This window comes from Sphaeramia orbicularis, chromosome 7, assembly GCF_902148855.1.
Source record: "Sphaeramia orbicularis chromosome 7, fSphaOr1.1, whole genome shotgun sequence".
NCBI lineage: Eukaryota > Metazoa > Chordata > Actinopteri > Kurtiformes > Apogonidae > Sphaeramia > Sphaeramia orbicularis.
In genome coordinates, this window is record NC_043963.1 from 43,089,734 (window position 1) to 43,105,534 (window position 15,801).

The window sequence follows — 15,801 nt, forward strand, 5'->3', positions numbered from 1 at the left end:
GGATGGAGCTGGTCAGCTGACCCAATTTCACCAGAGTCAATGATATAAATGTAGCTAAGATTTCCCAGAATTTTTATGATGCTGGCCAGCCTAATTTTGGGAATTTTGTTCATAATCCTGAACAAATTTATTCATCATGGAGGAAAAATGTGTTGTTGGATTGATTTTAAAGGATGAATGTCACAGAAAGACATTATCAAGACAAACAGGCTTTCTGAAAACTGGTGATTCTGGGATAATGGCACAAATCATCTTGAGAAACCTTTCATATTAAACTAATTTAGTAACTTATGTGATATTTATATCTGCCAAAAAAAAAAAAAATACTGTCATCTTGTCATTTTAAAATAATACAGTAACTTAGGAAGAGTTAAAAACACATCAGTATGTTGAATTAACATTGAGTTGAATTAATGAAGAATTCAGACCCAAACATAGCATTTACAGTTTATGTAGACCACAGGGAAATGTTTTAAAATGCATAATTCCATTAGAAAAAAAAAAAAAAAAAAGCAAAATTTCACTCCTTTAACCCTTTCGTGCATAGTGGTCAGTACAGTGGACAGCTATTCTACAGCTGTTCTTTTGTATATTCATGGATTTTGTTTATCTTTTCATTGTTTTTTTGTTTTTTCTTTACACATATCTTTATTAAAGTTTTAAGACACTACATATCTTTTCTGACAGGAATTGGTAACATTATGTAGATCTCTCCTGAGGATAAACCCCCAGAATCACAAGCCTTCCCCACAGTTTTCACAGAATTTATCAGTAAATACATGTTTCTGTGTGTCAAAAATTAAACGTGTGGTGTGCAGCTGAGTGGACATTTTTGCAACTTCATGAAAAAATAGATTCATAAGAATTTTTTTGTCATTATTTTTTTTTTAATGTTTTTTTTTTTTTTTTTTTTTTTTTTAATTATTTTTCTTTTATTTATGTTTTATTTATTTTTCAGAAGAAAATTTTCTATCACATTGTTTTTTTCATGCCTAAAGAGGAATAAAAGCACTCAGGAAAAAAAAAATTGATTAAGGTTCTCATAATTCGTGCATGAAAGGGTTAAGAAAGGTTAAACAGAGAGAAAAATTCATTTGGGAACTGACACAAAAGTAACACCAGGTCTTTAAGGGTTAAACCAGAGGCAAACGTCTCCATCATCCCTGATCCATAAACGGACACTTGCCATTCAGCAGTTGTCATTTCTAATGTGGAACTAATTATCCCTGATGTTCGTCTGGATGACGGTGAACGCTGTGACGTTTTTGTCTAACGGATGACTGAACCCAGTTCCCTTGAGGACTTTCAGATCGACGGCGACCCCTCCCAAATACACTCCCCTTCGCCATCATGCAGACACAGACACGCCCACTTCATCTGTTCACTCGCCCACCCACGCTGTCTCGTCGCCATAGGCCAGCTGGGGGTGCAGCATGGAGGGAGGGGTGCGTTTTAGGAGGCGGGGCAAATGCCATGCTTCACTTCCTGGAAGTGGTTTTGTTTGACCAAGCCGAGGTGTTCGGTTATGTGTGTGTGTGTGTGTGTGTTCTGTGTTCTGAAACTGAGCTGATGCAAAAGAATGAGGTGAACAAGCTCACTGTGTTTTAGCAAGTTTTTTATAATATGTTTTAGATATAACAAATGAAAAAAGAAATATTCGGTTGCATGAGAGTGAAAACGAATGACGGTATTTAAAGACTCTTTGTTCGGGTAACAAATGATTTATGTTTATTAATTCAATTTCAGCTAAAACTATTTAAATCGATACATATTGCATATCATCCTTAGGGTTTGTTGATGCTCAGTATAAATATCAATGCAATCCTATGAAAAAATAAGCTATTAGTGAAGCTTAAAATATACATACTATTAATGAAATTTAACTCTGAGGGCAAAAAGTCAACATTTTTTAATTAAAGTATTTGGAATAGACCTTCAGGATTATACACGAAAAAACACATAGAATCTAGACTTTAAATATTAGGTTTATGTTAATGTAGAAACTCTATTTGACCTAACTGTTAACGATTATTAGACACATTTATAGGGTAAAAAAATGGAAGTGTGCACTGAGTTTGAGCAGCATTCAGATGGAACACACAGTTTAAGGTCAAAGTCTGAATAAACACCTAAACCAAAGTTCATGTTTTTACTTTTGGTTTCACATTAGAGTTTTACAAACACACTAAAGAACTTCTCATGTCATTCCAACATCCCATTGATATCATCACCACGTGTTGTGTTTCCTATGTTGGCTCTTAGTTCGTCTCATTTTCATTTGTTCTGTCACCGTTTTTTTTTTCCTATTGTTTATTGGCAGCAGTATCTTTATGTAAATCCTGGTAATTGGTCTGAACTATCGAAAAATCTGTCAATGAACTCACACAAAGTCCAGTTGGATCTGAATTAAGATGAACCCTTTTGGTTCAAGACTGGTGGTTTGGTCCTCAAAGTCGGTCTGGGTCTATGCATCCAGACCAGAAAAGACAGGTGATACAGGATCAAAACAGTAATGTCCCAACAGAGAGCGAATTTTAATTGATTTCCATTCCAACATTTATTTCAATATAAAGTAGCTTCTTGTTTTGGATAATCCCTTATGGTCCAACTAAAGCAAAAATGAATTTAAAAGTAAAAATGTGGGTCATTTAGCAACACTAATCTGTCAAATTGTCTCTAAAATGTCCCGTCAGAGAGATTTTGAATACCGTATTTTGACCCTACATCAGGGGTGTCAAACTCATTTTGGTTCAGGGGCCAAATTAAGCCCAATTTGATCTCAAGCGGGCCAGACCAGTAAAATAATGACTTAATAACCTATAAATAATGACAAATCCAATTTTTTTCATTTTGTTTTAGTATAAAAAACCCCAATTAAATTATGAAAATATTTACATTTTACAAAAAAGATATAAATAACCTGAAAAAACAGAAATTTCATTTGAAAAATTTGTGCAATTTTAACAATATTATGCCTCAACTTATTATTTATAAATGTACATTTACAAACAAATTTTACATAAACATTTGGTAACAGGCAGAATATTCTTAAAATTAAAATAAATTTTAATTAAAACTAAAATTTGAACAATTTCTACAATATTCCATCTCTTATTATTAACACAACTACAGATCATAGTGGATCCATAAATGCACAAAACATTTAGTAACAGGCAGAATATTGTTAAAATTGCACATTTCAGGTTGTAAATCTTTGTATTTATTTAAGTATTTATTTGTATTTTATTGTGAAAGAATAGTTTTGTAAATGTAAATATTTTCACAGTGTGATGTTATTTTTTTCACTTGAATTTTTTTCCACATAATTTTTCACAAAGAAAATTTTGTCGTCGTCATTATTTATGGGTTTATTGTGTTGTTATTTTTACTGGAGATCAGATTGGTCTGTATGTGGAGCCTGAACCAAAAGGATTTGGACAACCTTAACTGTTCAGGTTAATTTTTGCACTTTCATCCTGCGGGCCGAAATGGAAACTTTGGCCCCAGGGCCATATGTTTGACACCTGTGCCCTACATGAACAGGTGTAGAATAGCTGTCCACTGTAGTGACCACTATGCATGAAAGGGTTAAAGGTGTCATATTTTGCTAAACTCACTTATATTAGTCTCTAGTACATTTATTTGTGTATTTGGACCCTAACAGTTCAAGTTAGTTTTCTTCAGTTTTCTCTGTTTTTGATATAATAACCTTCAACTTTAATCCAAACTTTTATGAACATCTGCTTGGCCAATCGGTTAAATATAGGAAAATAACTGATTTTTAATGAAAAAATGTAACATTACTAGTGCTGGGCAGCGATTAAAATTTTTAATCGCAATTAATCGCGTGGATTTCTGTGATTAATCGCAATTAATCGCATAGTTATATTGTGGGGGGGTTGCCGGCATCAATAACATGTATTGCCTTTAAGTGATATTTCAGACTTGAAGCACTCCGGTGATAAAAAATAATTCCACAATGCAGTGCTTCCAAACAACTTTGTCCTTCTCAACCCCACCATCTGAAAACATTTAAAATGAAAATGTCCATGGAAAAGACTGTTACTTTTTTCCATGTTTATGTCCACACCAGTGTATTTCCGCTTGTGAGTGATTGACAGGAGTCTTAAGCCCACTAATAAGTACTAATACTAATAAGCCCAATAATATGTGATGTTCAGTTGTTCAAAGTAAACAAAGGGGGCCCTCTAGTGGTTGGAATAAGTTGCACTAACGTATGTTTTGTCCTTTCGGTGTTCCCTTAGTCAGTTCGGACATAAGAAGGAACTAACAGACACGTTTCTTTCACTCTGTTTGTATGGCCCCAAAAACGTTTGCCTGTGAGTATTTTATGTTCAGTTGTTGTCAGAACGAATAGTATAAAATACCTCTGATGTGAACCTTTGTTGCTGGACAAAAAGACGCTGTAAATTGTAAGTTAATCTGTAAATGCTAATCGTTAGCGTGTCTATGGATTTTCCCATTCAAATTAGCACTGACCTAATCATATCGTAAATAAGTAAAGGTTAGTTCAAAGGGTGGCATATGAAACCTAAACACAACCAATGAATTTACATAAACTTAACATGAGCCTGCTTAAAGAATTAGCAACCCCTCTCAGACTGCTAGCGTAAACGATATTAGCTTAAACATGTTAATAACACATTGTAATAAACACATCCTAAATATCATCATAAGCATGTTTCTAACAGCACGTTTGCACGTGAAATTATTTAGCAAACAACACAATGATTGATACATACAGGCGTTGCTTCTACAGGAGTTAGCATTACTCGGAAAGTTCGCTCACTTTTCTCCTCTTAGCTACACCAGCAACAGCGTTTGGTTCTGAAGTGGAGCACAAAAATAAAAGCATGAGTTTCAAAATAAGAGTCCGTATGTATAAATGAACTAAGACTTGCTTGAAAGGCAGAACGGCAGATAAAATAACGGGAGATAAAAAAAAAAATTGTCGGCGTTATTTAATGAATGCGTTAACGCGGTAATAACGCGTTAACTTGCCCAGCCCTAAAAATTACATAAGTTAATGCAGTAATACATGGTGATAAATCACTTAAGAAAGGTTAAATAGTGAGAAAAATGTATTTAGGAGCTACCACTGGGTCTTTATGGGTTAATACTGTGTGTGTTAGTTGTGTTTTTGAGGAACTCTAATGTCTGAAAATGAGGCTGTGGTTGGATAAGGCCACAGAAACAGGTAAGTGCACATTCTGGGAAAATGTCCCCTCATCTACCCTCCTCAACTGAACACAAACTGTAGCAGCCAACTCCATTTCTGTCTGACATCTAGACCTGTGCTGCTGAAGGAGTTGTGACTTTCGTGACTGTGGTGTAATCATGTTGAACCTGTACGACGGCGGCGTAAACACCTGAGCATCACTCATCGTCCACGCTCTGGTGCTTGAATCTGTCGTCCAAATGTTTCCCCTTCATTTCTATCACACTCATGTTACTCTGCACTTTCATTTCTATACAATCCCCTCACATTCTTATCACCAACCTGACACTAATCTCACTGTATTGAACATACAGCGAACGAGCGTTTACTCCAGTGCGGGCTGTCGTATTTAATTCACTATAAACTTGTCATGTAGTTTTTACTGTGAGTCAGCTGTGATGTTATTGCCTTGGTTGTCACAGCTGTACTCACCCTGTTATCACCGATGATGTAAATGATCAACTGCATAAGCTGACGGTGGTGTCATTTACTACGTTTAAGAACTTTCCTTTTTGATAAAGCTTATAGTTTTTTAAATTATACATTTACATAAATATGTACTTAGACATAAGGAACCACACAGACACAATACAAAAAAAAACAAACAAATAAAACAATAAACCTACAGTCCTATTAAACACAAAAAAAGCAAAACAAAAAACACAGCCACAAAAAACAACAACAAAATAAATAATATTATCAACTCCTCTTTACAACGCTCAGGGATGATTAATAATTTATATAATGTATACTAACAACACACTCTTCACTGTAAAAAAAAAACAAAACAAAACAAAAAAAAAAACTGTAAAAAAAACAAAACAAATGTATTATTCCGGCAGCAGGGGTGCCAAAAAAATACTGTTAAATAACGGAAAATAATCATCTCATAAAAATACAGTAATTTTCCATAATTAAAATACATGTTTTTGCCATAACTTTACATGAGATTTTGCATATTTTTTTGACTTTTTAATGTTTAATAAAGAATATTTACATGTATTAAAACAATCAAATTACATATATATATATATATATATATACATATATATATATATATATATATATATATATATATATATATATATATATATATATATATATATATATATATATATATATATAATTTTCAATGAGACTCCGTTGTACAATCCACTGATAAAAACTGTATTTGGACAGTTTATCAGTGCTTATACATGTTATACATTCACAAAAATACATTTATTCAACATTTTTGTTGTGAAACCTCCTGTAATTACACAAGATATTTGTCAATAAACCAACAAGTCTTGTTAAACTTACAGAACAAATACTTCTTTTACTGTTAATTGTCAGCAATTTTATCTGGTTTTAATATTTTTTTTGGAGTATTAAACTTTAAATGAACAGTTTAATCTCATAAAAAGAAAATAAATATTTGTGGAAATTATGATACATTTGCAAATGTATTTTAACTGTATTTTTCTGTGAAAAAAGAAAAAAATTCTTTTAAAAAAATGGAAATTTTATTTTTATTTCACACTTACAGTATTTCCATGTTCTTTTGCAATTGACATATAAAATCACAGTCTATTTTTGTAATTTAATTGATATTTTCCTGTATCTTAAAAATACAGGAAAAATCTGTAAAATAAACAGTGAAAATTCTGTTACATTACAGATTTTTTTTTTTTTTTTTTTTACAGTGTTATTGACAGTAGAGAAAAAAGGATAAGGCTTATAGTTTTATCAAAAAGTGGCTGAAGGTGCTCTTCCTTCTGCTGCTACACTGCCAATATCTAAATCTCACCAAGTGTATTTTTCTCATTTCTAGTCAAAATATCTCATCAGATTTTGAAAATCTTATTTCAAGACATTTTACCAAGATAATTTTCACTTGTTCCATTGGCAGATTTTTTTTTTGTGCTTAATTCAAGCAAAAAAAATGTCCTGCCAGGAGGAGGCCTCAGGGACGACATAGGACACGCTGGAGAGATGATGTCCCTCAGCTGGCCTGGGAATGCCTCGGGATACCCCCAGAAGAGCTACAGGAGGTGTCTGGGGAGAGGGAAGTTTGTGCATCCCTGCTTAGACAATTTCCTCCATGACCCAGCCTCAGATAAGCGGAAGAAAATGGAGGGATGGATGATTTAAATTAATAAGTTTTTGTTACGACCACACCTCTTTTTTCTTTTGACCACGTAAAGTTTCAACTGCCTGATGCACGTCTGGACATGCCAGTCTCAGTGCTTTCAGTCAAAGAGTAGCTCCTAGAGGAGTTTCGGTGCTTATTATACAAGATACAACTCAAAAAGTTCTAAGCGGCTGTCTGCTATCAGCGAGTGTTTGTTTTAACGTGAGAGTAGTGTTGTGTTTTATTGTTCACCAATTCCACAGACATTTTCCCGTAGCTAAGTGCTCGCTAGCTGACTTGCTATTTTTCTCAGTAGGAGAGACTGTAAGCCCGGATAAGTTGCGTTTACCTAAAAAAATTGAGAAAACTGGTTGCGTTAAAAAAAACAAAGTAATGATTAATGAATTTTTTAAGTACATTTAACTTAAAATCTTAGTTAAATGCAAGTTAAATGTACTTTAAAAGTTCATTAATCATTACTTAATTTTTTAAAGGCAACTGCTTTTCTCAATTTTTTGAAGTAAACTCAGTTTATCCAGGCTTACAGTCTACTAGTAACAGCAGTTCTATTGGTTTTACTATGGCTACAACAATAAACGTTTTATTCTGAAATGTACAGCATTTGCAGACACATTTTCAGTCTGATTGGAACTTATCAGTAATTCTTTTAATAATTCTCTGATTCATCATGGCCTTGTCACAGAACCTTTTCCTTTTAACCAGCCGTTAATTCCTTGTTTTCTCTAATAGCAGCTGTTCAAGCGTAGTTAAATTCTGCTTTTTACTCAGCAGGATAATTGTTATTAGAGTCGGTTGTGACAGTTTCCGTGCCCAGCTGTGTTGTCGGCTGCCCCGGTCACTTCATATCCATTACAATGTTCACAGATTATTTCTGAAACTTTTCTCATAGATTTATTTGGGTGTTGATCATTTTCCTCTTAAAATATCATCTTAAAATGAAAACATATTAGTATGGATGTGGTATAATCACCAAGCCTGTTGGAGATTTGCGGGAAATTAATCTGTCAAAACAAACATAAGCCTTTTTAAATTGTGAAAATAAACTTTTACTGAGTCATGTTATTTAATTAAATTACATGAAAATGTTCAATTTAGAAAGAATGTCCAGTAGGCATATGTAAAGGCTGTTTAGGATGATTTATAACAGTGATTCTTGACTGGTGGGTTGTAAACCTGTTTTTCAGTGGGCCGGGGCTTTTGTCTGGGCAAAAAATAATGTTAACAAGTGGTGTCATGCACAACAAACCCCGCCCCTCGCACGTATTGTAGCTTATTTTGTCATCGATCCGGCTGATGTCAGCATATCAATTGCCTCTATATATATGTGGGAAACAAAATTGATGTTTTTGTAGACATTTGAATTATCGCTCATTAAAAGTAAATGGGAGAAGAAAAACAGATTTGAAAAATTAATAAAAAATGGGAACGTTGACCTACTTTTCCCAAAGTGTAATCACATCTATTCTAGGTTACTGGCAATCTATAAACCCAATTTGGTAGGAATTCAACCAAAAGTTTTGCAACTCCAGACATTTGAAATTTTGCCCATTATAAATATATAGGATTTTTTTTTTTTTTTTTTAATTTATAAAAATTTGGAACTTTAACCTACTTTTCCCAAAATTGTATCACATCTACTCTGGGTCACGGGCAATCTATGCACTAAATTTGGTATGAATTCAACCAATAGTTTTGCTGCTACAGTGTTAACAACCAACCAACCAACCAAACAAACAAACAAACAAACAAACAAACAAACAAACAAATAAACTGAACCAAAAACAATACCCCTTGTCTCCCCTTTGGAGGGTGGAGTAATAAACCAGCCCTGAATTTTATTTTTACCTCAACCAGGAGGTATTGTGATCACTTTGCTTTGTGTGTTTGCACGTTTGCATGTTTGTTAGCAAGATTACTCAAAAAGTTATGGACAGATTTTTGTGAAATTTTCAGGAAATTTTGATACTGGCACAAGGAACAATTGATTAAGTTTTGGTGGTGATCGGGGGGGGCGACAACAGATCTGTCATGGTGGAGGTCTGCGGTCTCCGAGTGCTTTTTCAGTGGGCCGGGGCTTTTGTCTGGGCAAAAAATAATGTTAACAAGTGGTGTCATGCACAACAAACCCCGGCACTTGCACGTATTGTAGCTTATTTTGTCATTGATCCGGCTGATGTCAGCATATCAATTGCCTCTATATATATGCGGGAAACAAAATTGATGTTTTTGTAGACATTTGAATTATCGCTCATTAAAAGTAAATGGGAGAAGAAAAACAGATTTGAAAAATTAATAAAAAATGGGAACGTTGACCTACTTTTCCCAAAGTGTAATCACATCTATTCTAGGTTACTGGCAATCTATAAACCCAATTTGGTAGGAATTCAACCAAAAGTTTTGCAACTCCAGACATTTGAAATTTTGCCCATTATAAATATATAGGATTTTTTTTTTTTTTTTTTAATTTATAAAAATTTGGAACTTTAACCTACTTTTCCCAAAATTGTATCACATCTACTCTGGGTCACGGGCAATCTATGCACTAAATTTGGTATGAATTCAACCAATAGTTTTGCTGCTACAGTGTTAACAACCAACCAACCAACCAAACAAACAAACAAACAAACAAACAAACAAACAAACAAACAAATAAACTGAACCAAAAACAATACCCCTTGTCTCCCCTTTGGAGGGTGGAGTAATAAACCAGCCCTGAATTTTATTTTTACCTCAACCAGGAGGTATTGTGATCACTTTGCTTTGTGTGTTTGCACGTTTGCATGTTTGTTAGCAAGATTACTCAAAAAGTTATGGACAGATTTTTGTGAAATTTTCAGGAAATTTTGATACTGGCACAAGGAACAATTGATTAAGTTTTGGTGGTGATCGGGGGGGGCGACAACAGATCTGTCATGGTGGAGGTCTGCGGTCTCCGAGTGCTTTTTCAGTGGGCCGGGGCTTTTGTCTGGGCAAAAAATAATGTTAACAAGTGGTGTCATGCACAACAAACCCCGGCACTTGCACGTATTGTAGCTTATTTTGTCATTGATCCGGCTGATGTCAGCATATCAATTGCCTCTATATATATGCGGGAAACAAAATTGATGTTTTTGTAGACATTTGAATTATCGCTCATTAAAAGTAAATGGGAGAAGAAAAACAGATTTGAAAAATTAATAAAAAATGGGAACGTTGACCTACTTTTCCCAAAGTGTAATCACATCTATTCTAGGTTACTGGCAATCTATAAACCCAATTTGGTAGGAATTCAACCAAAAGTTTTGCAACTCCAGACATTTGAAATTTTGCCCATTATAAATATATAGGATTTTTTTTTTTTTTTTTAATTTATAAAAATTTGGAACTTTAACCTACTTTTCCCAAAATTGTATCACATCTACTCTGGGTCACGGGCAATCTATGCACTAAATTTGGTATGAATTCAACCAATAGTTTTGCTGCTACAGTGTTAACAACCAACCAACCAAACAAACAAACAAACAAACAAACAAATAAACTGAACCAAAAACAATACCCCTTGTCTCCCCTTTGGAGGGTGGAGTAATAAACCAGCCCTGAATTTTATTTTTACCTCAACCAGGAGGTATTGTGATCACTTTGCTTTGTGTGTTTGCATGTTTGTTAGCAAGATTACTCAAAAAGTTTTGGACAGATTTTTGTGAAATTTTCAGGAAATTTTGATACTGACACAAGGAACAACTCACTAAATTTTGGTGGTGATCGGGGCGGTGACAACAGATCTGTCATGGTGGAGGTCTGCGGTCTCCGAGTGCGTTTCTTGTTTATGTAGTGGAACCCTGTGCATTCACACTCCCCAACAGTAGGTGGCGGTAATGCACTGTAATGCTAATTAATATCGTACATTTCACAGCATAAAAGAAAAAAACAAAAATTTCTATTCATATCATGGAGAAACTCAGGTATGACAACAGTTACATCAGATGTGGTTTTACCTACATTGGGGACAAAAACCTCAGTGTGTTTTATTCTTGAATAAGTGAATGAATGCACTTTTGGTTTTGGTTAAAATGTACCTAATTTAGTGTTATAAGTAATATTTCCATATTAAGCATCACCACCTATCTTTAAACTTGTCTTCTGCTTTTTCACACTGTGATATTCTGAATTACCTCAGGTTCAAAACACACCATCTTTTTATTAAATGAAGTTTAACTTGTATCAGTTTGGGTCATGATTTGTCATTGAGGGGCGATAGTGGGTCCTGAAGCCAGACCAGTTGAGACCCACTGCTTTATACCAGGGCAGGGCAGTCAAATTGCACATACTGCATTTGTCAAAAATACTAAAACTAAATTGGATTCATGTGAAAACATTTCTGGACACAATTTCCATGACTCACCTTCTTTACACTCCAGCGCCACTCTGGACTCCAGGTTGTCCATCTGCAACTGGAGACGTTTCAGGGTACGGTCAGCGTCCCTCGATTTCCTTTTATAGGCAATGAGCACGGCAATGATGACCAATAGGAGCAAGCCGCCGCCCCCTCCGATACCGATGATCGCCGGAAGGGTCAGCAGGCTGTCCGAGTAGATGTGAAGAGTCCCGGGAGAGTACTCGAAGCCTCCTGCACGGATCTAAACACAACACAACAGCAATTTTTAATGTTTAGGGAGACAATCTAATAAATCTAGCAGTGTTTTCATAAGGTAAAGTTGCTTTATTATATAGTTATTCACCAGAGAACTCCTCTAGCACCACTGAGCAGCTGTATTATCCAAGAGGTTCAACACATTGCTCAAAGGCAGCACCACAGCAGTCATAAAGAGACGGAAAATTGCTACTTATTTATGTTCTCTGACCATATTTTCAAGTCCAGTCTGGGATTTGACCTAGCACCTTCCGGAGATGCATAAAAACTGAGGCAGTGCTCATTTCCCCACTAGCAGATGGTTGGAGAATAAGATTAGCTGGTCTGAAAAGATCGAAAGCCAATGGCCTGATGAAAGAAAAGTTGGTTGACCCAGTTTCAACCACAAGGATCATTACTTTAGTATTTGCTCTGTATTCACACTAAAGAGGCCAATCCTTTTAAAGACTCACAACACCTTCAGCTGTTTTGGACTCCTTACTTTTTTAAACACATATCTTTATTAAAGTTTTACCACATTACATATCTTTTCTGACATGAATTGGTAATATTGTGTGGGTCTGCCTTGAGCAGAAACCCCCAGACCCCCCCCAAGACCACCTCTGAATTTTGAAACAGCAGTGAAAGTAAATAACTTTTCCATTGACCCTCAAATTGCGCAAATATAACTTACACATAAAAATGTATCTAATGGAAAATGACAATTTCGCCAAAAGTCTCATTTTCTCGGGTGTAGCGCAAATGGTATGTCATGCAAAACCGCAATGGGAAGACTGTTTTTCACAACTAGAGTCAGATGAATAAAAAAAAAAAAAAACGGATGTTGACGTATATTACAACAAGTGAAGAAGAAGAAGCATGTTGCGGTATGTGTGGACACACCAGGAAACCCAATTATTTTTAAATTTAGTACGAGATAGAGTGGTAATATATAATAATAACACTGGGTTACAAAAAAATGTTTTTTGCAAGTTGTCTAGGTTTTTTTTACTGAATTAGGACCATTTTGCACCGCTAAATCCAAAAATGACATCTGTTTTTCTCAATCAGGCCAGGGTGTTTTTTGCTAATTTGATTTTGAAAAATTTGATCTTCTCACAAAATATAATAATTAATACCAAAATAAGATTGGTAAGCGCACTTTATGAAACTTGGGACGATTAGTTTTTGGGTTTTTTTGTATAATGTGTCAAGGAGGCGGAGTCTTTAACCCTTAGAGGTCTGAGCCTATATTGGCCATTTTTGAGCACTTTTGATTTTGCCTTTATATACTATTTAAAGAAATGTTTACTATACCCATGTTTGGTATCTTTTATTTCAGCACAACTTCATCTATCTCATCTGTCTATTCTTTTTTTCACTTTAACCTTCTATATCAACACTAAAGGCCAAAAAACACACGAAAAAGATGAAATCCAATTTGAAAAATGTATATAATTTATTGCATAAATAACACAAAGATGCTTAACGAACCTTTTCAAGGACTTTAAAAGTGGATATTGGTTCCAAATATTAGGTATATAAAATTAAAATTGTAATAAATTATAACTATACTCAAATATTTGACATAAATGCATATCTTTACATTGGCGTTTTCTCCGGTTTTCTCATCCCTCCCAGTTTCCGCATCCAGTTCAGGTGGGGGTCATTCTCACCCTTACCTGTAACGCTAATGCTGTCTGTGGATTAGAATTCGCAGATTTGGCCATTTTTTTCCGTTTTGAAAAAGGACAAAAAATTACAAAGTCATGGTAAGAAATCTAACACACACCCCCCACCTAATTTTTATACTTTTACTCACATTTATTACACTGGGTTACAAAAAAATGTTTTTTGCAAGTTGTCTACGTTTTTTCAAATGAATTAGGACCATTTTGCACCGCTAAATCCAAAAATGACATCGGTTTTTCTCAATCAAGTCAGGTTTTTTTGCTAATTTGATTTTGAAAAATTTGATCTTCTCACATAATTGATTACATTTTTGTGACTTTATCAGTTGATTTTTTTTATATAGTTCTCATCCAAAATAGGTTTTAAGAGAAAAAAAAAATCATTTTCACAAGCACACTTTATGAAACTTGTGACTTGATTCCTGTTAGGTACAATGGTGTATTCACCGCAGATGTAGCAGAATACGTCAGGCTTATTTTTGCAAGATCTTCTAGTCGAAGCCATTTCATTCACCTGTAATATTAAAAAAAAACATTAATCATAAATTGGCAAAAGTAAAATCTTCAGAACTCGTTTATTGCAAGAAATATGAAAGAATTTTGTATCATATGATGTGAAAATGCCCATAAATGTAAGCAAAAATGTTAAAAAGCCAATATGTAGCATAGTTCAGAAAGTTGACCTGATTGAGCAAAATTAATGTGATTTCTGGATTCAGCACACCAAAATTATCCTAAATCAGCTCAAAAAACTTAAACAATAAATTTGTTGTTGACCAGTGTAATGAATATACCTGTAAATCAACACCATATTTACGTTGTCACCATGTTTATGGAATGACTTCTAGTGTCATCTCGCGATAATAAATAAACAAATCATCGCATTTGTGATTTAATGAAAAAAATGTTACGTACTTCTGTTTTTCCAACATTTAGTAAATATCGGTAAAGTTTTGCGCAGATGTCCAATGGAAAAGCGACTAGTGACATCTTCCCCTTACTACACTCAAAAAAAACAGAACACTGGATTTAAATAATAAGATAACGTCAACCGGTCCCACAAAGCTTTTTTATTTAAATTTTAAAAATACTAGATGACTAAATTTCAGCAAACCGTCTTAATTAAGTGCTACATCACACAGTTAAGTTGAATTTATTAAACATGTTGAATTTACTCAATATTGTTACATTTAATTTAATATACATCATTACGTTGCATCAATTAAACACATTGAATTTACTACATATCATTTCATTGAATTTAATAAACATGTTGAATTTACTAAATGTCATTATGTTAAATTTACTAAATGTTGTTTTGTTCAATTTATTAAACACAGTTAATTTACTAAATATTCTTATGTTTAATTTCTTAAATACCATTATGTTGAATTTATTAAGCATGCTAAGTTTACTACATGCTGTTACTTGTAATTGCCTTAACATCATTACTATAGCATATTTAGAAGTTTGACACATTAATTGCTCAATGTTAGGTGTAAGCACAAATTGTGCTTTTAATTTGACAGGCACAGAGATCTAATCGGGATGATCACAATAGGATAGCCATTGCTCTGCCAATGGCTCTCACTCAGGGTGCAACTTTACAAATTACAAAAATACAGAAAAAATAAACAAAAAGTCCAATAAGCATTGCCATACACATATTAAGTCAAAACTAGTACTAACACAACAACCCCGCTGAATTCTTGAGCATAAAAATAACACATTTACAACATAGTACCCACTACCCATAATGCACTGCGGCAAACATGCCAAACTTCATTTTTTAAGCGACTGCGTTGACTAAATTGTATTAAACAGTATTGAATATTCCCAAGACTTGTATTATTATTTAAATGCAATGTAACTCTCTTGTTTTTTTCACTAAAAATGAATTTATTAAATATTTTCAACATAAATACATTGCATAAGGATTACTACATGGATTTTCCATTTTTTTGAGTGTATAGGGGTCTGATGTTGCCATTTCTTTGGATTCCTGCCTTTTGAAGAGCAGCGTCAGAGGGGTTTTCAGAATAAAAACCTCCTTTGACAAGAGTTTAGAACTTTCCAGCGATCATGTTTTACTATAGTTTTGGGGCCAGACCAACACATTACGAAGATA

The 15,801-nt window shown here is 34.1% G+C and overlaps 1 protein-coding gene across 1 annotated transcript in view; it reads right to left on the minus strand.

The window, feature by feature from the left end:
- Positions 1–15,801, minus strand: part of LOC115422428 (plexin-A1-like) — an 837,453-nt gene that overhangs the window by 71,395 nt on the left and 750,257 nt on the right. Inside the window, 1 exon segment of the mRNA XM_030138774.1 lies at positions 11,755–11,989. Coding sequence (XP_029994634.1) covers positions 11,755–11,989 — 235 coding nt within the window.